This window comes from Notamacropus eugenii, chromosome 1, assembly GCF_028372415.1.
Source record: "Notamacropus eugenii isolate mMacEug1 chromosome 1, mMacEug1.pri_v2, whole genome shotgun sequence".
Classification (NCBI taxonomy): domain Eukaryota; kingdom Metazoa; phylum Chordata; class Mammalia; order Diprotodontia; family Macropodidae; genus Notamacropus; species Notamacropus eugenii.
In genome coordinates this window covers 350,598,347-350,618,676 of record NC_092872.1, presented here as the reverse complement: position 1 = coordinate 350,618,676, position 20,330 = coordinate 350,598,347, and the positions used below count along the sequence as shown (strand labels likewise).

Here is a 20,330-nt window from a genome sequence, read left to right as displayed (position 1 = left end):
ACAAAAAAAGAAAATAGTCTGCTTTGCTCTGCGTTCAGACTCCATAGTGCTTTCTCTGGACGTGGATGGCACTTTCCATCATAAGTCCTTTGGAATTGTTTTAGGTCCTTGCATTGCTGCGAAGGGCTAAGTATGTCAAAGTCAGTCACTGCACATTGTGGCTGTTACTGTGTACAATGTTCTCCTGGCTCTGCTCACTCCACTCAGTTCATAGAAGTCTTAATAGTTCATATTTCTATCACAGAGGGATGGCTACCCTGCTGCTTCAAGGCTACATGTGGCCCTCTAGGTCCTCAAGTGCATCCCTTTAACTGAATCCAAACTGTTTGTGGTCTTGAGGACATGTTCTCCACCCCTGCATAGCATTTTGTGGTTTATAATCAATCAGCAAGCATTAATTAAGCACTACTATGTGCCAAGCATTGTGCTAAATATTTTCTTCACAACAGTGATGCTTTAAGGTAGATAGCATAAATTTTATTCTCTTTATTTTAAAGGTGGAGGTTGTGATTTGCTTTTGATAATATAATTTTCTAGAAAGTGTCAGAACTAGGCTTTGAACCTACATTTCCTGACTCCAAGTCCAGAACATTTTAAACTATGGTATATTCCTTTTCCTAAGAAATGCCATTAAACACTTCTGTCACCTTTGCTAGATTATATCTTTCCAATCTTTTAAGACAATTCCTGATTCTCTTGTTCCAGGAAGTCTTCCTTTAGATAGCAAAGAAAGTATTGATTAGTTTATTTCTACTTTCTACATATTGACACTTGCAAAAGGTAGAAATGATGAGATTTGGCACCAAATTGCATATGTGAGTCAAAGTGAGGAATCAAAGATCATTAATGATAGTAATAGTTGGCATTTAAGGTTTGCAAAGCACTATATATGTGTGTGTGTGTGTGTGTGTGTGTGTGTGTGTGTGTGTGTGTATACTGTAGCATTTGATTCTTACATCAACCCTGTAGCTTCTATTATTGTTCCAATATTTTTCTTGAGAATATTTTTCTTTTAAGGAAACTGAGAGTTAGGTGACTTTTCCAGGGTCATATAGCTAGTAAGTATCTGGGGTAGGATTCAAATTCAGGTCTTCCTGACTCTTAGTCCAGCTCTATATTTACTACCCCACCTAGTTCCCCTTCAGTGATAATGCTGCAGTTGTGAACCTGAGTGACAGGAAAGATGGTGGTGCCTTAAAACTGAAACAGAGAAGTTCTGAAGGTATGCAAGGTTTGCAGGGTAAGGTAATGAGTTCAATTTTGAAAATGTTGAGGTTGAGATGCCTACAGGGCATCCAGTTCAAAATATCCAACAGAGAATTTGATGTTATGCTATCAGACCTCAGGAGGATTAGAACTAGATATATGGATTTGGGAGTCATCTGTATAATTAAACTCATGGGAACTGATGATGTCATAAGTGATATAACATACACAGAGAGAAGAGAAGAGAGGGCGAGGACAGAGCCTGGCGGGACAACAGTAGTGAGGCAGTTTGATATAGTTGATGAACCAGCAAAGGAGACTGAGAAAAAAAACAGGCAGATAAAAGCACTGAAAGAGGGCAGTGTTATGAAAATTCAGTGAATAGAGGCTATTCTATAGGGAGAAGACGGTCAGCAGTATCAAATGCAAGGAAAGGCCAGAAGGATGAGGATTAAGGAAAAGCCATCAGATTTGGCAATTAAGAATCAATTGCTAAATGAAGAAATCATTAGTAACTTGGGAGGGAGCCATGTTGCAGTTGAGTGATGAGGATGGAAATAATCTTGCAGAGGGTTCAGAAGTGAGAGGAGAGAAATAGAGACAATAAAAATGGACAGCATTTTCAAGGAATTTAGCTGTTAAGTGGAGGAGAGATAAAGGATAATTATCGTGAGCGGGTGGGACTGTTTGTAGGACACTGAGGAGAAATAAAGTAGATGGAGACTGGAGATTAGAAAGTGAATGATAGTGAGAATTTGAGAGGAGATCAATCAATCAGTAAATATTCATTAAGTGCCTACTCTGTGCCAGGCTCTATGTTCAGTACTGGGATAGGTTCAAGGGTATATTTGTGTGTGTGTGCATTGACCATTTGAGGAGAAGGATCACCTCTCCATTAGACACTGGACTAAAATTGAGGGATGGTGTTAGGGATTTTGAAATATAGAGGAGTTGATGGCATATGGTTTCAATTTTCTCAGTAAAGAGGGATTAGGGAGAAAATTAAATCGGAGGAGAGAAGCTATTTGAAGCAGCCTCGATGGAGAGTATGATAGAGAAGCAGTTAGTGAGGAGTACAACAATTGTTTTGCTGTAATGGGGGCCCAGTTGAGATCTGATACCATGATGTTGAAGTTGACTCATTTGGTTCAGTTGCATGATTTCTCTCAGCTATGTTCAGCAATAGGAGTAGGAGTAGAGGAGATAGATGATGAAAGTAGTCTATGATTGGGGTTTGACAAGGTGTGGGCATTGATAGGATGGGGAGCAAGGAATTTGAGAATGGAAGACAATATAGAATTGAACTGATTAAGTCAGATCAAAGGTGATGGTCTGGAAGAGTACTTGAGGATAGAAGGTCTGGAGGTCCTGGTGAGGACAAAGAATAAGTTTAGGAGGGATGATGGATAGTGAGAGATGGAATGATAGGAGGCTATGGTCTGTGATAAAGAGATTTAGAGATCTTTTGACCACTGAAGTTAAACACTTGTGAGTAAGGGTGTGACTGAGGAACTATAGAGAAATAGGTCATGGGAGTTGAAAAGACTGCGGAATCAGGAGGTGAAGATGTTTCAGAGAACATCAGTATGTGTGTAGAAATTGTCTAGTATAAGGGTAGGAGTTGAGGTGGAGAGGGATACTATGAGCCAGGTACTGAACTCCTTCAGAAAGGCATTTCTACCACCACAATAAGTCTCATATCTCTTCACTTTTCTGTGCTCACATAGCCATCACCTTAGTTGAGGCCCTTGTCACTTTGTCTATAATAGCTTCCTAATTGTTCTCCTGACCACGAGTCTTTCCCTTCTCCTTCTCTATCCTCCACACAGCTGCCAAAGTGATTTTCCTAAAAAGCAGGTATGACTATGTCATTCCCCTATTCAGTAAACTCCGATGGATTCCTATTACCTGTAGTACCAAATTGAAGCTTCTCTTTTAAAGTGTTTCAGAGTCTGATTCCAACCTACTTTTCTAGCCTTATACATTATTCTCCTTCCCATACACTACAATCTAGCCAAATTGATATTCTTCTTGCACCTTACAGATAATTTCTATTCCTGCAACTTTGCACTGGCTGTTCCCCATGCCTAGAATTCATTCCTCACTTCCATCATTTAAAACCCCTTGTTTCCTTTCTGTTGAAGTGATACCTACCCCATGAGTCCTTGCCTTATTACCCACAGTTGTTAGTGTCCTAACTCCAAAAAACTTACATATATTTATGTATGTGTTGCCTCTAACATAAATTACTTGAGGGTAGGGCCTGTTTGAGTTTTATCTTGCTATCCCCAGTATTCAACCTGGCATATAGTAGCTGCTAAATAAATGCTTATTGATTGATTTTTTTCGAGGACATTGCAAAGATTATTTCTTTATGGTGCTCCTTAGAGATTAAACTAAGAGACCGCTCAAATCCCAGCAGAATCTGTGATTCACTTAACTTGCAGTAGGAATGAACAGTTTGCACTTTTATTAGTGCGAAGCGATTTATGTGTATTGTCAACTCTAATTATTTGGTTGTAACAAATTTTTCTACCTTCATTGTTCATTAGTGCCAATCAACATGTTGATAATTAAATGCTGTTTTTGAACTTCCACAGTGTGTGAATTTTTCATCTTTAATTTTCATGCAAGGACATAAGGTCAGTTATTATTTTTTCTTAATGACCTAAGGTCTGTCTTAAACTAATTAAATACAAATAGGACTTCTAATGAATGGATTTGTCAGTTCTCCCCTGCTAGGGACCTTAGTCACTATTTCATCTCTAGCAAGTGTATAGATGTGTGTGTATGTACGTTGTTTTGCCCCATGTTATAGTATCTGATATTTATCTAGACCATTTTTTATTATTCCATTAACAAATTTTTATCGCACGTCCTTGCAGTCCTGCCAGTATAGTATCTGCTTACTTAAATATTTGACTTGTGATCTCATCAATTTCAGCATTATCTTCAACAGTACAGATTGCAAATGCCTGCTCATCTTGGGCATCTTGCATCAGTATTGTACCAAAAGTGCTGTGAGGAATCACTTAATGTGGTTTATGAGACTGAAAATTGATTTTAACATTAGTTTAAGGGAAATATAAATCTTAAAAGATAAACCTACTACATTATATGATTTCTATATAAATGATGGTAAGCTATTCATGCCATGGCTTCCCTATGCTTGTCTGACTTATCAAAAGTTATTCCTTCTTATGGTCTTCCATATTATCTCTTCATAATCCTTTGTGAACACTAAAATGAATTGGCAGTTCATATATCCAGCACAGTATGTTGAATTATCCCACTGTTTAGGTAGCCATGGATTGGATGATTTATGTTATTTTGGAAGAGATTGATGACTTTTAAAAGTACAATTCTCTTGGTGGGGCAACAAGAATAAAGACAGGGCAAAGGGGGAAGAAAAAAGGAACTTTCTCCTACATTTCTGTTCTAGTTCCTCATAGCATTCCTGTCTATCTCATTATCTCTCAAACTGAACTCATCTTCCTCCCCTTAAAACCTGTTTATCCTTTTAACTACACTATTTCTGTTAATTAACAAGACACACCATCCCTCAGCTCCAGGCATTTTCTCTGGCTGTCCCCCATGCCTGGAATGCTCTCCCTCTTCATCTCTGCCTCCTTACTTCCCTGACTTCCTTTAAGTCCTAACTAAAATCCCATCATCTTCAGGAAACCTTTCCCAACCCTTTTAATTCTAGTGACTTCCCTCTTTTAATTATTTCCTATTTCTGCTATAGGAAGAATATAGCTTATTTGTACAATTTTTTTTTCTTGTATCTCCTCATTAGATTGAAGAGTTCTCAAGAGCAGAGGCTGTTGTTTTTTGTTTTTTTTTTTTTAGTCCCCAGCACTTAACACTGTGTTTGGCACTTAGTAGTTGCATAAATATTTATTGACTGATAGACTACTGATTATAGTACCCTCCTACAAGTCATTCAGGCTTGAAATGAGTCTTCTCTATTCCCTTCAGTTAATCTATTAGCCCCTGTTTGATTCTATTTCCACAATGTCTCTTCTTTTTAATCCCACCGTAGTCATGGTTTTACCTGAACAGTTGTAAACTTACCTCCCTGTCTCTAGTTCCTTCCCAGGCTTCCTCTATCTTCTGACAGTCAGGAAGACCTGACTCCTTCTGGCCATTCTTCCCAGTACTAGTTGCACATTTTTTCATGCCTCTTATTGGAGAAAAAGTTGGTGCACTCCTTACACTCCACTAGATCAGTTCCAGATCCTTTTTCTCTCACTGCCCTTCAACAACCTCTTCTCTGAGGTTCACTATATCTAAATATTTCCCCAATCCAGATCTTGGCTGTTATTTACCAACTTTCCCCCACCCCAAGTCATTCTCCCTTCTTTTTCAAGGAGTTTAGTACCTGTTTCATAGTTTTCCTCTCTACCCTTCTATACTAGGGACCTTCAACATGCATGTTGATTTTTCCTCAAGCACCCACATTTACCTATTTCTACCCTAGTGACTTGGTGTGGGAATGACTTCTTTTGCTGAAGTAGGGCATTGGACTTTTTCATCACCGCTCTTAGTGAGAGATAAAGGAGGACAAGGTGGGAAACACTGGTCTGAGGCCTCATCCCTTAGTGTGGATCTCAGAAAACATGATCCTCTTTCTCCAAGGGCTGTCCTGAGAGGAAACTAAGACAGAATTGAAGTGACTTTCCCATAGTCATACTGAGGTCTTTCTTACTCCAGACCCAGCACTGCATTTACTATATCACTTTGCTCTCTTAAATACTTTGATTCTTTGTCCTGCCACCATATGTGGGGTTGCACAAGCACAGCCCTGGATAACTCCCACCACCTACTTTATACTTACATGCTGCTGAACTGTGAACATTATACAACTGTCCACTGTTGGACTAGGTTTATTTATAAATAATTATTTATATTATGTAACATTAACTGGGGCCTTATTGTGGCAAAACAGTCCTTTTAACTCTTTCCTGATTCTTTGTCACACTCTCCACAACATCTGTTTGAAACCTTTTATTATATCCTCCAACTTCTCATACGATCTCTTCCCCAAGCCTCTCGGCAAAGGGCCTTTACTGAGAACGTAGAGGCTATTTGCCATGAGCTCTATCTTCTCTACCTCTCAAAACCCCTTTATCATCCCTTTATTGTTTCCTTTATTCCAGTCTCCGATGAAGTGGCCTTTCTCCTTGCCACCTTTATCATGTGCCCTTCTTTCTCTTTCACCAGGTTACCCCCGCAGCCATCCTTTTTAACCTTTAATCTTTCCCTTTCTACTGGCTTCTTCCTTGCTTAACTACAAAAAATGCCCAGATCTCAATATCTTTTCAAAACCTTTATTTGACCTTACTGTTCCTTGAAGTTGTCATTCTGTATCTGTCCTTCCTTTCATTGTCAAAATCCTTCAAAAAGTTTTCTGCTCCCATTGCTTCACTTCCTCTCCTATCACTCCTCAATCTTTTGTAAGCCTGTTTCTTACCTTGTTATTCAAACTCTTCTCTCCAGAGTAATCACTGAATTCTTAATTTCCAAATCTGGGAGTCTTTTCTCAGTCTTCATCCTTATTGAACTCTCTACAGCCTTGATACAATTTACCACTTTCTTCTTCTGGATTCTCTGTCTTATCTGAATTTTTGAGACACTTCTTTCTCTTTATGCTTCTACCTGTCTAACTGTTGCTTGTCCTTTGTTCATTGATCTTCCATATTGTGTATCCTCATTGCATATCACAGGGCCTTGTCCTGATCTTTCTGTTCCACTCCTGGAGTCTCACATGAATTCAATTAGCATCTCTGTATGGAAGGTTCCCAAATATACATCCAGGCCTCATTCTTCTTCAGGGTTCTCATCTTGTGCCACCATCTCTTAGTAGACATTTCAAACTAGATGTCCTGTAGGTATCTCAGACTTGGCATGGTCCAAACACAATTTAATTCTCTTTCCCTATAAACCTACCCTTCTTTTCAAATTCCCTGCTATTTCTGCTAAGGGCACCAACTTCTTTCCAGTCACCTAAGGTGACTGAACCTTGAAGTCATCTTCAACTCCTCTCTCTCTCTCTCTCTCTCTCTCTCTCTCTCTCTCTCTCTCTCTCTCTCTCATATCTCATCAGTTGTTGATTCTACCATCATAACATCTTTCACTTCCATCCCCTTCTCTCTACTCACGTAATCACCACCCTGATTCAAGCCATCATTATTTCACCTAGACTATTACAGCGGATTCCTAATTCATTTCCCTGCCTCAAATCTCTCCTTTTACCAATCTGTTTTTCACACAGTTGCCAAAATGATACTCCTAAAGCACAGATCTGACCACCTTACTCTCTTGCTCAGTAGGCTCCAATGGCTTTCTGTTACCTCCAGGATCAAATCCCTTCTTTTAGCATTGTAATGGTAAGGGAATTTGAAGATCTTCCCTTAATAGGTCCAGATGACCTGCTTTGTGCCTTGGCCCAGCCCACAGCCTGAGTCACATGGAGCCCATGGTAAAAGGAGATTGCTGAATAGGTGGAACAGAAAAGGTGGAACACGAAGAGAGAATGAGGTAGAGTTGGGAGAGAGAGGAGGGAGAGCAGAGCAGAACAGTTCGAGTGAGTGAGAGAGGGAGTGATTTTGCCTAAGGGAGCTTGTTTGTGGGAAGGTTTGATGGAGGGAAGGCTTGGGGATGGCTGTGCTCCCTTTATTGGTAACATGTACAGACGTCATTGTTACCATGATGGAATTGGCTTTCTGGTATCTGAATATTTTGGTTTCATCTTTGAGGAAGAGAATTTATGTTTGTGAATATACCCTGGAAATACTCATGCATATCCATAGCGGCTGCTAACATCATGTAGTAGAAAGATTTCCAGGCTAGGAGTCTGGAGAGATCTGGGTTCAAATCTTGCCTTTTAATATTGACATGACAAGTAATCCTCTCTCTGCTATTTGGTTTCTTCTGCAAAATGGAGATCATAGTATCCATGAAATTAGGTGTCGTACCTCCTAGAGGATTCCTCTTTCTGATGTTCATGTTAATGCTTCACTTATTCATTGTATAATTTTCTTTTTCATCTGCAGAATTTTTCTCTTCTAAAATGGATTCCAGTAAAAAGATGGACCCCCCTGCTCCATTGCAAACTGTACAACAAAAGGCAAATCCTGATCGTGGTGCTGGAGTATCGATATATGTCCCAGAACAAGGGGGATACAAGGAAAAGTTTGTGAAGCCTGTGGAAGACAAATATAAGTGTGAAAAGTGTCACCTCATTTTATGTAACCCAAAGCAGACAGAATGTGGTCACCGATTCTGTGAAACCTGCATGCATGTCTTGTTGAGGTATGTGTTTCTGGTTGGCAACAAAAATATTTTGGACTAGATGTTTTTGAGGTAAAAATTTTTCAGTTTCAATCTTTACATACATGATTTTTTCAGTTTCAACTTGTACAGACACACACAAACACACACACACACACACACACACACAGATTCTGTGCGATCAAATTCTCAGAGCCTGCTCCTGGGATTTTTTAGGGGAAAAAAAACGATTAAAATATGGAGGACAACTCTTTGCATGATTGAAGATGAGACAAAGTTGTCGGTTTTTTAACAGAAAAGGAAAAATTTTTATTGAATCTTTTAATTGGGATCTTCTTGTCTGTGATGTATCATTGATGAGTGTCATCAGTGATAGGTCATTGATGAAAGTAACTAGCCTATTTATGAGGTTAGCTTTTGAAATATGAATGGAATAGCTTCATTTTTTCTGAGAATGTAATGTGTGTAGTGATACAGATGAGCTCACATAGAGATCGTTTATTCTTGAGACATCATTTTTATCTTTGTAAAAGGCATTTGGCTCTTTTTATAGCTATTACAGCTATTGCTACATTACATATGCCTATATATGCACACACATATAACAAATATTTGCATAAATATATATGTGTATTATAGCCATTTATATGTGTGTGTATACATGCTAATTACAGCTATTAACATTGTATGATAAGCTATATATCCAACTCATCTTTGCTGTGTTGGTGGTGCTACAGACCAGCAGTATTGGCAGTCTGCCAAGCCTAGAGGCCTGTATTGGGCTACCCGAGTCTTTCTTACCTGTCCAGGTCTTCGGCTGGCCACGCCAGATGCACGTATGAGAGAAAGGACGTTCCAGAGTCAAACAGGGGTTGAGCTTTATTACAGGGTTTCGGTTACAAGTGCAGGGGGGTCTTCTTTCTTAGGACGAAGAGGGGGAGATTTCCTAAGAAGGCTAAGCTTAAGGGATTGGAAGTAGAAGTACAAGCGGGGAGAGAGGGGGAGGGGAGAGAGGAAAGAAAAGAAGCGGAGCCCTACTTTTCTCTTTGGCTCCACACGTGCTAAGAGAGCTTTTAGGCTTCCTCAATCCTACTTAATCTTCAGCCACACAGTTTGCATCTCAATACCGTGCTGTTAGGTAACTAGGTGTGCTCCAATCCGGGACGACCTCGAGGGCAGGGAGACTCCACCCATCAGGTATCTCCCGGGGAGAGGCGGAAATACCCGAGCTAGCCGAGCTCGGTCTGACCTTCTCGAACCCCCGCTGTTCATGGAGGGCCTCGTAAGACTCTAAGATTTAGAAGTCCCACTTTTACCTGCCCGAGACTGTCCACACGGAATTGAGCTTCCAGTCCCAACAGCAGTCACTCTTGTTTGCCCTCCAGTTAGTGATCTGGGCTGCTCTTTCCCTTTTGGGTGTGACTTTCTAGTCACCCTCTTTGCCCTTCCCCCTCTGAAGGAAAAGTTTTCCTTTAAAAACTAGGCTCCTCAGTGTCAGCACACCTATTTAACCAGCCATAGTCATACTTCTGACTCATTTGCTTTAGAAATCCAGGTACCCTCTCTGTACTGGGAAGTGGTAAAAATGAATCACTAACTCTTTCTCACTTAACTGAAGTTCCTAGCCAGAGATTGCATTCTGACAAGATACCACAAATTTTAACTCTATTTTTTTCCTTTCCCAGGGATTCCCTAATTGCTGCCCTACATTTGAATAATAAAGTACACAAAATCACAGATGTTGCACAGTTTTTATCATATATAGTGGCTTAACACAAAAAAGTAAATATTTAAACACAGAAGGATAAAACCATTTAAGAAAAGGAATTAAGTCTCCCATGGTCCAGGGAAAATATCAGACTTAAACCCTCTCAAGAGAAAGGAAATGAGAGAAGACAAAATAAGAAATTTAAAAATCATGTACAGTCTGCAGCCTGATTGGATTTCAGAAATTCTAGATCAACCCTAGAACTCACATCTACTTGGGCCCTGCTCCCAGACCACTTTGCCTTTCCTAGTGCTCTCTGTGTACTTGATGAGCAAGATGAGTTGCTATGAACTTATCCAAGTCAGATCTTTCCACAAGGTCAAGGCAAAACTCCTGGGAGAAGGAACTAGATTGCTGGGAGATCTCTTCCTAAAGCCAGCAAGCATCTTTCTCTAGCTTGCTAATCTAACCTTCTGGATTCTGAAGTAGGTGTGGCCAAGACCACTAAGTCTCAGAACAAAGAGGCCACAAGGAGAACTATGTGAAGGCTGTGGAGGACAAATATAAATGTGAAAGAGTTACTTATCTATATTTTCAGTATGGCTACGTGGGAATAGAGATGAAAGGTGTAGGGAAAAGAGAAAAAATTATCTTCTAAATATGTTATTCAGATTTACTGTTATGTTTGAATTTTCTATGAGTAAAAGAATCAGAACCTGTCACACATAGCCAAGAAAATCACAGATATATTTTAGAAATCCTTCATTACCAAAAAATGGTAATGCACTATATGTATGAAATGACATACTCACACATATATTCTATTGGAAAATTTTCTTAGTCTCTACCATGACATCTCATTTCTTGATTTTTAACTGTAATTTTTCTATAAATCTTTATTAAAATTCTTGTTAATAGCAATCTGTCATTCTTTGAATACTTACATGTATCTAATTGATGTTCCCTCCCTTGCTACAGATTGAATGCCTTCTTGTCCTATACAACTCTTATTTATGTCTTCCATCTATAAACATGCTGGAATCTTAGCTCTTCTAATATTATGTAGGAAACACTGGGTTGACAGTTTATTATCTCTCACTTTTGCTACTTGAGCAGCCAAACTCTTTTTTTCTGATAATGCATCCCCTGCATGATAAAAAGGCAGCATAAAAGATTCACTGGTAATATGTGCTATTAAATGCATCATATGTCTCGCCATTGTCTTTTAGAGCACCTGAAATTTTGATGCTTCTAAAATTGTGGCATTACATGATTCGTGGATATATAGAACCACTTGAAGAATAATAATGTTTTGTTTCAGGGGGCATCTTGGTATCCTTGAAAACACCACATTATTTTCCAAATACAATCCAGCCTGTTTTCTTTCTCTTTATCCTATTCAGTGCTGGGCCTAGTTTGTCATCCATCTTCAGTGTCTGCCCAAAATCTCTGTGTTGATGGACCAGCCCATCCAACTGTAAGGCCATATAGAACATGGCCTTAGTAATAGGCACTCTCATCCATTTGCTTTTTCTTATATGGATTGTTATATTGAATTCTTAAATAGTTGTGACCCTTATTTGGGAAACTCTGTAGTAGTATTGTGGGGTTTGATGTGATACAAACCCATCTTCCACTTACACTTGGTACATTCACTAAGACAAAAGTGAATGCCTTTAGTGAGCATACATTGGTCTCCATATTTTAGGCTTCATTTAAATATCAGAAGACTGTTGAACAAAATCATCTTTCTTGTTGTCAGTGAGTCTTATGTGAGCTTAACAGAATCATGGAAACCCCTTTGTTGGAGCAGTGTCTTTAAGATCATATTTAGTTTTATTGACTCAGATGCTTTTTTGTAATAAACAATAAGAACAGTGAGATCTTATATTCTTTGAACTTTTTATTGGTTGAGTAGCTGTAAAGATGTAGTCTGCTGTAGAAAATCATTGGTAAAAGCCTTCCTGTTTCCTTCTCACATCTTCATTAAGGATACCCTCAAAATATATGTAGATTATTCTCATAGATTTTATAAATATGAGAAAGTAGGCCTGTATGTAGGTGATTAGCTATTGGTGCCTTCTCAAATTTTAAATACCTTTTTTGTTCATAAAATAATGAGTGATTTTAGTAATTCTCTTTTCTTTCAGATATTCAGATAATCACACTCCAAATTATGTTATCTCCAACACATATTTCTTTGGTCTATACTTGATTTGTCTTGTCCAGTCATTCTTCCTGTTTTGCCTTTTTAATGCCATTTCCACTTCCTTAATTGGCAAATTAAGCTGTTAAAATTGAGCTGTTAAAATATAATGGTTTTTATGCAGTTATGGATAAAAAAAATTTGTTATAGAAATGATGACAGATCTCTTCCATTTTTTGTCTATTTGTTGTCTCCCTTTCATTTGGGTCTTATGCCAAGGTTTCTGCAAGTTTGTTTTTCCCCATGTTACATCTTGCTTCTTTAGATGGTAGATCAGTTGACAAGTATTTATTGAGTGCTTACTATGTGCCAGGCATTGTTTTAAATATTAAGGATACAAAAAAGGGGCAGAAATACGGTCCTTGCTATCGAGGAGCTTATGTTCTAATGGGAGAGACAAGATGCAAAAAAAATTATGTGTACAAAATATTTTAGTGTAAGTGGAAAGTAATTTCATAGGGAAGGCACTAGCATGGGGGCAGGGAGGAAGAAGAGAATAGAGGAGAGAAGAGACAGGGAAAGTCCTCCTTTAAAAAGTGAGATTTGAGCTGAGTCCTGAAGGAAGTCAAGAGGTGTAGGTAAGAAAGGAGAGCATTTTGAGCATCGGAGGATAGCCAGTGAAAAAGCAAGGTACAGAGTTAGGAGATGAAATATCATGTATGAAGAACAGTAAGAAACTGGCATGATTGTATTATGAAGTATGTGGAATAAAATAAAAGACTGGAAAGGTAGGAAGAAATTAGATTGTAAATGGCCTTAGAAGCCAAGCAGAGAATTTTATATTTTATTCTGGAAGTAGTAGGTAACCAATAGAGTTTATTTTGGAGGAGGTAACATGGTCAGATCTGTGCTTTAGGAAAGTCACTTTAGCACCTTAGTGGAGAATGGACTGGAGTGAAGAGAAACTTGAGTCAGGAAGAATAATTGTAATAATCAAGGTGTGTAGTGATGAAGAACTGCACCACAGTAGTGGCAGTGTGAATGTGGAGAAAGGGAAAGTATAAGATTTTATGAATGTAGAATTGGCAAGACTTGAGAAAAGATTGGATATGTGAGATGACTGACTGCAAGTGAAAACTGGAGAATGACACCAAGGTTTTGAGTCTGGATGTCTTAGAGGATAGAATGGTTGTGTTCTCAACAGTGAAAGGAAAATTCAGAAGCTGGGAGAGTTTGGGGAGAAAGATCATGAGGTCTGTGTTGGGCTTGCTGAGTTTGAGACATCTATAGGATATTTGGGTTGGGATGTCTAAAAAGTCATGCTGGGCCTAGAGGTCATGCTACCCCAAATCCTTAACTGTCTTCCACAAGATATTACAAATTTGTGTTGATTTGACTCTGTCTTTCTAATTCACAGAGGGATAAAGTGTTTGCTAACAATTTTTGGACTCAGCATTTTTATTGTGATGATTACTGAGACTAAACTAATGAGAAAATGATGCTCATAGAGGCAGCTAGTTGCAGTGTATAGAGAGCTGGTTTCAAAGTCAGGAAAGTCTGGGTTCAGGTACCATCCCTGACCCATACTCATTGGCTGTGTGACCCTAGAAAAGTCATTTTAACCTCGCATTGCCCCAGGCAACTCTCTAAACCATTTTAAAAATGGTTGAAGTGCCATTGGCTTTTCTTTTATATATTTTACTTTCTTTGCTATCAACAGCTCATTTGAATAAGTCAGGTTAGAGCTATGTAATAGTATATCATATCCTCTCATCTTTATTCTTTTTTCTGTTTTTGTGTTGATTTTGATCTTTGCTTTGACATGTCAGTACACATAGCACATGACTAATTCAGAAATGACTGCACATCAATTACCTGTAATTTCCTGTCTGTTAAGTTTTAAGTCAGTTTCATTTTTTTGTAATGATCTTTGGTGATGTCCTTGTCCATCACCTTCTGACTTTTTTGAAGGAAGTATTTAGTATATACATAAACTTCTGTGTAGTCTGCAAGGCCATAGCTTCTGTTGTCTCTTAATCTTAACCAACATTATCCAACACTTTTTACCATCTTTCCTTCTGTCCACATTGAAGCTATTTCTGCTTACGTTTTGCTTAGATATAAAATTAAAAGGTTGCATTCAATAGCCTTTAGTGTCTCCACCACCTTGAGATTTGTGATATTATAATCACATGAAACAATGTGACATTTCCCAATACTTTGGAGTACATGTTGAAACTAATTCTTCCAACTCCTCTATTTTCCTCTCCAAACAAAAGCTGTAAACTGTCTTTCAAGCTCCAACTTTCTTATATCATGAATGTCAGTATCAATATGCTGTTCTTCCAGCAGTATGTTAGTCATTGTTATTTGACAAGGATCTCATGTTTAGAGTTAAATTAATATTTCTAGATGGTCTAAGAACTGTGTGATTCCTAGCACCTTCTGTCTCCTTTTTCATAACTATATCACTGTCACTATGGAAGTATAAGGATACAGCCCAGTGCTGAAGACCATTTTTTAAATTTAATTTTTGTTTCATGGGTCACCAAAGCTGAAGAATTCAGCACTTAGTGATCAACATACTGGACATAAATTTTGTAGTACTTTACCTTATTTGTGCTTGGTTCAGTTTATTCCTAGGCCGCCTAGCCTTGCCTGCTTGAGAGAATTTACTAGAGCTCCTGATCTGTTAGTACAGCCCTCAAGAACACAAGAGTACCTCCACTGCCATGTTTAAGTACTGGAACAGGACTTTTGTGAAGAAAGGAAACCTTTAGGAAAAGAGGAAAAATATCTTGTCATGAAGATTTCTTTTTAAAAGATCACTTGAAAATCATTAGGGTCTAATATGTCAAATCTACTGACTCTCCTTACTGTTCAGAAGTATCTCTTAGGCTTGTGGGCTTTGAGCTTTATAACTAACTGGGCAGGAGTAGTTACAGAGAGTGTGGTATGGTGTGTTATCAGGAAATGCAATGTTTACTAAATGAATATTCAGTAAGAAAGATAGATACATGGTAGTAAAGCAAAGAAAGTACTGGTACTATGTACCAGGCACTGTCCTATGGTGGAAGGCAGTACATAAAGAGAAACTTACAGGGGTAGATGGATACTTACACAACAGAATAGCATTGAGATGCCTGGGAAGTATTGTAGAAGCCCAGTTCTGAGTAAGTAAAGGTGAAAGCTCACCTATCAGAGTCTGGCTTCCAAAAGGTAGTGATTATCTAAGGTTCTTGTTTGGAGTGAGGGAGTGTGATGATGGTGGTAGCATCATGGTGTAGAGATGGCCAGGAAGTGATGGTCCAACTGGTTAAATAAAGGAGATAAACTCTTAAGAAAAAGTACAAACTAGGCTATGTTTTCTCTCTAGTCTTTCTTTCACCAACCCTGATGGCCCTCTTTTTCTGTCTGTTGTTTGGTGGCACAGAAAATTAATGAGGAGAGACTTTAGAGATCAACTAGTCCACATATTCATTTTGTAGAGAAAGAAACTCTCCCCAACTAAAGAGCATCACAGTTTTGGTAGTACCAGTGCTAAATTTTCATACTTCATTCCACAAATATTCATGTGAGAAGCATTGTGCTGGACTCTGAAGAGGAGCCCAAGATCAGTAAGACTTGATCTCTCTCTCTCTCTTAATGAATTTATAGCTAATCTAATAGAGAGATAAGTTATATCAGTGAGAAAAAAACAAAATAAAATGTAATAAGCATAAGAGAAATACAAACAGAATGCTTTGAGAGCATTTTTGGAGAGGGAAGGCTCTAATTTCTGAATGGGAGAGTTGGGGAAAATATTCTAGAGAAGGTAGCGTTTGACCTGACCCTTCAAGGATGGGTGGGATTTCAGCAGGTAGAAATTATATTGGAGAACTGCATTTCAGGCTTAGGGAATGACAAGGGCAGAGTTATGGAGATAGGAAAATATGAACACATTCAGAGTATTCTAATTTCTCTCCAGTGCAAAATGGGAGATAAGGCTGTAAGATTGTGGCAGGCTTCAATACCAGGCTATGTTTTAAAATGTTACTACATAGGCACTTAGGGAGTCATTAGAACTTTTTGAGAAGAGGAGTGATGTGATAAACTGTGAATCAGGAAAATCAACCTGAAAACAGTAAGATATTATTTTTAAAATGTGAGTTGCATTGGGTTTTTAAAAAATTATATAATAAAGAAAATAGCCATCAGATACAATGTTAAAAAAAAATTTTAAGTAAGGGTAACTTATAAGATGAGATGATGCTGGTACCTGGAGACCTAAATTCCCTTTCAGAGGTATTTAGTTGTGATTTCTATAAGCAAATGTACTTTGATCAGTGTTGAAGGGACTCATACAAAGTACCTGGGAGCTGAAGTGAATTCTTATTTTTAAAGTTTGCAAACTTTTTTTAAATTAATTTTTTTTTTCTACATTATCTCCTCCTCAGCATGGTATCTCATTTTATTCCCAGTTCACCTCACAGTGGACTGAAGTGAGGCTTGCGGTAGAAGCAAGACACATTGGACAATTAAAATTAAGCATAATGATTTTCATTAAGTGGTATCAGTTTGAAGATTGTTGTGTCCTAAAATATTTGTTACATTTTAAAAAGTAAGTAAAACTTCGAATTTTTAAGAATGGTTTGTTGTGCTACTATGTAATTAATCTGTGTGTTTTTCCCCAGTGCTCCAAGTCCAAAATGTACAGCATGTCAAGAAAACATCATTAAAGATAAGGTATTTCAAAGTTCTTTACAATTACTTTGTGAAAATATTTTTTATAATTTAGTTATAATTTTTAAATGGAATCTGTATGAAAAGAAATTTTAAAAGGTGAAAAAAAGGTAATCTTTTTTTACATATGTTTGATGCCATCTTATTTTTTAATTTTGCCACACTGTTTTGGTTAATCTTATTTATTAGTTTAAATTAACACCCCTCCCATTCAAATCCTAAATCAAATCATTAGGTATAGATGAAATTTCACAATATGTTAGATCTTAAAAGAACCTTAGAGTCAGACTATCTCATTTTTCAGAATTAATTTGTCCATGGTCCCATATCTAATAAACAACAGAGTAGGGTCTCAAAACCACATTTTTTTGACCTCTTGACCAATATTCTTTCCACCATAGTGTAATATAAGCTCCTTGAGGGCAGGCATTGTTTGATTTATAGTTGGAAGGGAGCTTAGAGATCAGCGAGTCCTACCTCCTCTTTCATGCAGGAATCCTAACACCCTCAAAACAGTCATTCAGCCTCTGTTTCAATACTTCTAGTGATATGGTGAATTTGAAATGATTCATTATATAATTCCAAATATATCAGTAAAAAATACATGCAGTCTTTAACATTTTGAATGAAGAAAAATTGATCAAGCCTTTAGAATGTTGTGATCATCAAAAAATAATAGTATAATTATATTCAGGGCTAGAGGGGCATAGGAGGGAGTGGCAAGAAAGGGAATGTTCTGTATATGAAGTTTTTAAAACTTAAAGAACAAACTTACCTGCGAGAAAAGCAAACCCAGATGAATTTGTGTAATGTAAGCATTGTTATTGTTGTTATATTATGGGTTCTAATACTATCTCAGCATAGAGAGAGAGATTTTTTTGTTAGTAATATACTAGTTATGCCTCCTCCCTGAATTGTGCCCATGCAACTGTAGACCTAAAGACCAAGGGATTCTAATGCTATATCTCTCAGTCTGCCTTTGTCCTTGTCTGTAAAGTGAAGGGGTTGAACTCCATGTATGCCTTTCAACTCCCAAATTCAATTATTCTAATGACAGTCATAATAAACGTAATGACTGACTTTTCAGTAACACTTCAAAGGTTGATCCTTACAAAAAATCTCTTATAGTCCCAGTGCTATTTAGCTTCTTTTTACAGTTGATGAAACTGAGACATATAGAGGTATAGTGTCTTGTCCATAGGCATAGCTAGCAAGTGCCGGAGGCTGAATTATAAGCTATTTCTTCCCGTCTTCCAAGTCCAGCCATTTATCTACTGTGCTGCCTTTGTAAGATCAATTTTTTTTTCCAATAAAGAGCCTGATATGACTCGAGACTTAGAGAATCTGATAAAATAAAGGTAAAATTATTTTCTTTGTATTTTTGAAGTATCTGCCGTGATGATTTTAGTACCTTAAGTTCATGACATTTTTAAGCCGTATTTACGAAAGACCTTTATTTGGTTCTGAATTTCTTTATTTTTAATAATTGACATCAATTTATTCCATTTCTTTCCCAATGAAGTTGAAAAGAAAATTAAAGTTTCATGTTTATTTTTCAGTTATCACAGGATCTTCTTTAGTAGACATTAAATTAAAACTTTTCGTAACAAAAATGTTACAGATGATGTCATTTAGAAAGCAAGACTATTTCCCAGTGAATAGCAGGGCCTTACACATAGTAAATACTCAGTAAATATTTGTTGAATTGAGTTGAATTCATAGTATGTTAAGTGCTAAAGAATGTTAACTATGGTTAAAAACAAAAGAAAGATAGGAACATTTTCTTTTCTAAGATAAAACTCCATTTTATTGTCAGATTAAACAGTCTTTGCAGTAAATATTTTTGAACATTTATAATCATGAGCTTTTTCAGAAAGAATGAATTGTCATGAGCAACTTAATCTTAGTACTGCAATATAACACTAAAAATAATAATCACATTTTCATATTTACAAAGTGCTGACCTCATAATTACCCTTAAAGGGGGAGGTAATATAAGTATTATTTCTATTTAATTGGTAAGGAATCTGAGGCTCAGGAAAAATAAACAATGAGAGATACAACTAGTAAGTTTGGAGCTCGGACTTCTACTCATAGCTTCAGAGACCACTATTCTTTTTCTTTTTAAATTAACTCATTTTTGGTTTTCAACATTCACTTCCACAAGAGTTTGAGTTCTAAATTTTCTCCCCATCTCCCCTCTCCCCCACCCCAAGACATCATACATTCTGATTATCTTTTGCCCCAATTTGCTCTCCCTTCTATTACCTTCTCCTCGTTTCTTATCTCCTTCCCCTCTATTTTCTTGTAGGACAAGGTAGATTTCTATACCCCATTACCTGTATGTCTTATTTCCTAGTTACATGTAAAAACAATTTTTCACATTTGTTTTTAAAACTGAGTTCCACATTCTCTCCCTTCCTTCCTCCCCACCCACCCTCACTGAGAAGGCAATGTGTAGTCATGCAGAGCACTTCCATAATAGTCTTGTTGTGAAAGACTAACTATATTTCCCTCCATCCTGTCCTGCCCCTCATTTATCTTATTCTCTCCTACCTCCAAAGTGTTTGCTTCTGATTACCCCCTCCTCCCAAGACCACTTTCTTTCCATTAAGTTGTTCTTGTTGTCATCATTGTTGTTCCACTTTTAGGTTGCTTATTACTTTTATTTACCTTTGGGGTATGGAATTTGTTCTTCCACTTGCTCATTGTGTGAAAGAGAATTTGTTTATGATGCTTCTGTTAGGAACTGTCACCAACACCCACCCAAAACTAATGTGTACTGTTAGGCTTTTTATATTTATGAAAAATATGCTATAGCTAATTTTACTAAAGTTTTTTTTTTTTAGTAAGTCAGCTCAGTGTAAGGAAGAATTTATATATCTTTAGAATTATTCAGCTATAAAACTGATTACTTTGTCAGGTTATACAAGGCCCTTAAACAGCAGCTAGATAGTCACTTCGCCAGGAATATTGTAAAAGAGAATCATTCATTCGCTGAGTCGGGTATTGAACTAAATGAAACTTTCCAGTTCTGAGATTCTGTATAAGATTCTATTCCATCTGGTTTTTTAATTTTGTTTTTTTACAATGAAGCCTATCTCTACATACCTTATTAGTTCTTTGTTCCTGAAAATATGGTTATCTGTTTAACTACATATTTGAAAAAGTTCAGCAATGTATGCATATTATACTTGTACCCTTTAGCTAGGTAATATCATCTGAAAAGTCAATCATGTTGACATTTTAAAT

General features: G+C 37.4%; 1 protein-coding gene across 1 annotated transcript in view; it reads left to right on the top strand.

Moving 5' to 3' along the window:
• TRAF3 (TNF receptor associated factor 3) overlaps positions 1 to 20,330 on the top strand; it is a 162,697-nt gene that overhangs the window by 108,893 nt on the left and 33,474 nt on the right. Inside the window, exons 3-4 of the mRNA XM_072630161.1 lie at positions 8,265 to 8,523; positions 17,030 to 17,081. Of these exons, the coding sequence (XP_072486262.1) occupies positions 8,282 to 8,523; positions 17,030 to 17,081 (294 nt within the window). The 5' untranslated portion in view covers positions 8,265 to 8,281. The remainder of the gene's footprint in view (positions 1 to 8,264; positions 8,524 to 17,029; positions 17,082 to 20,330) is intronic.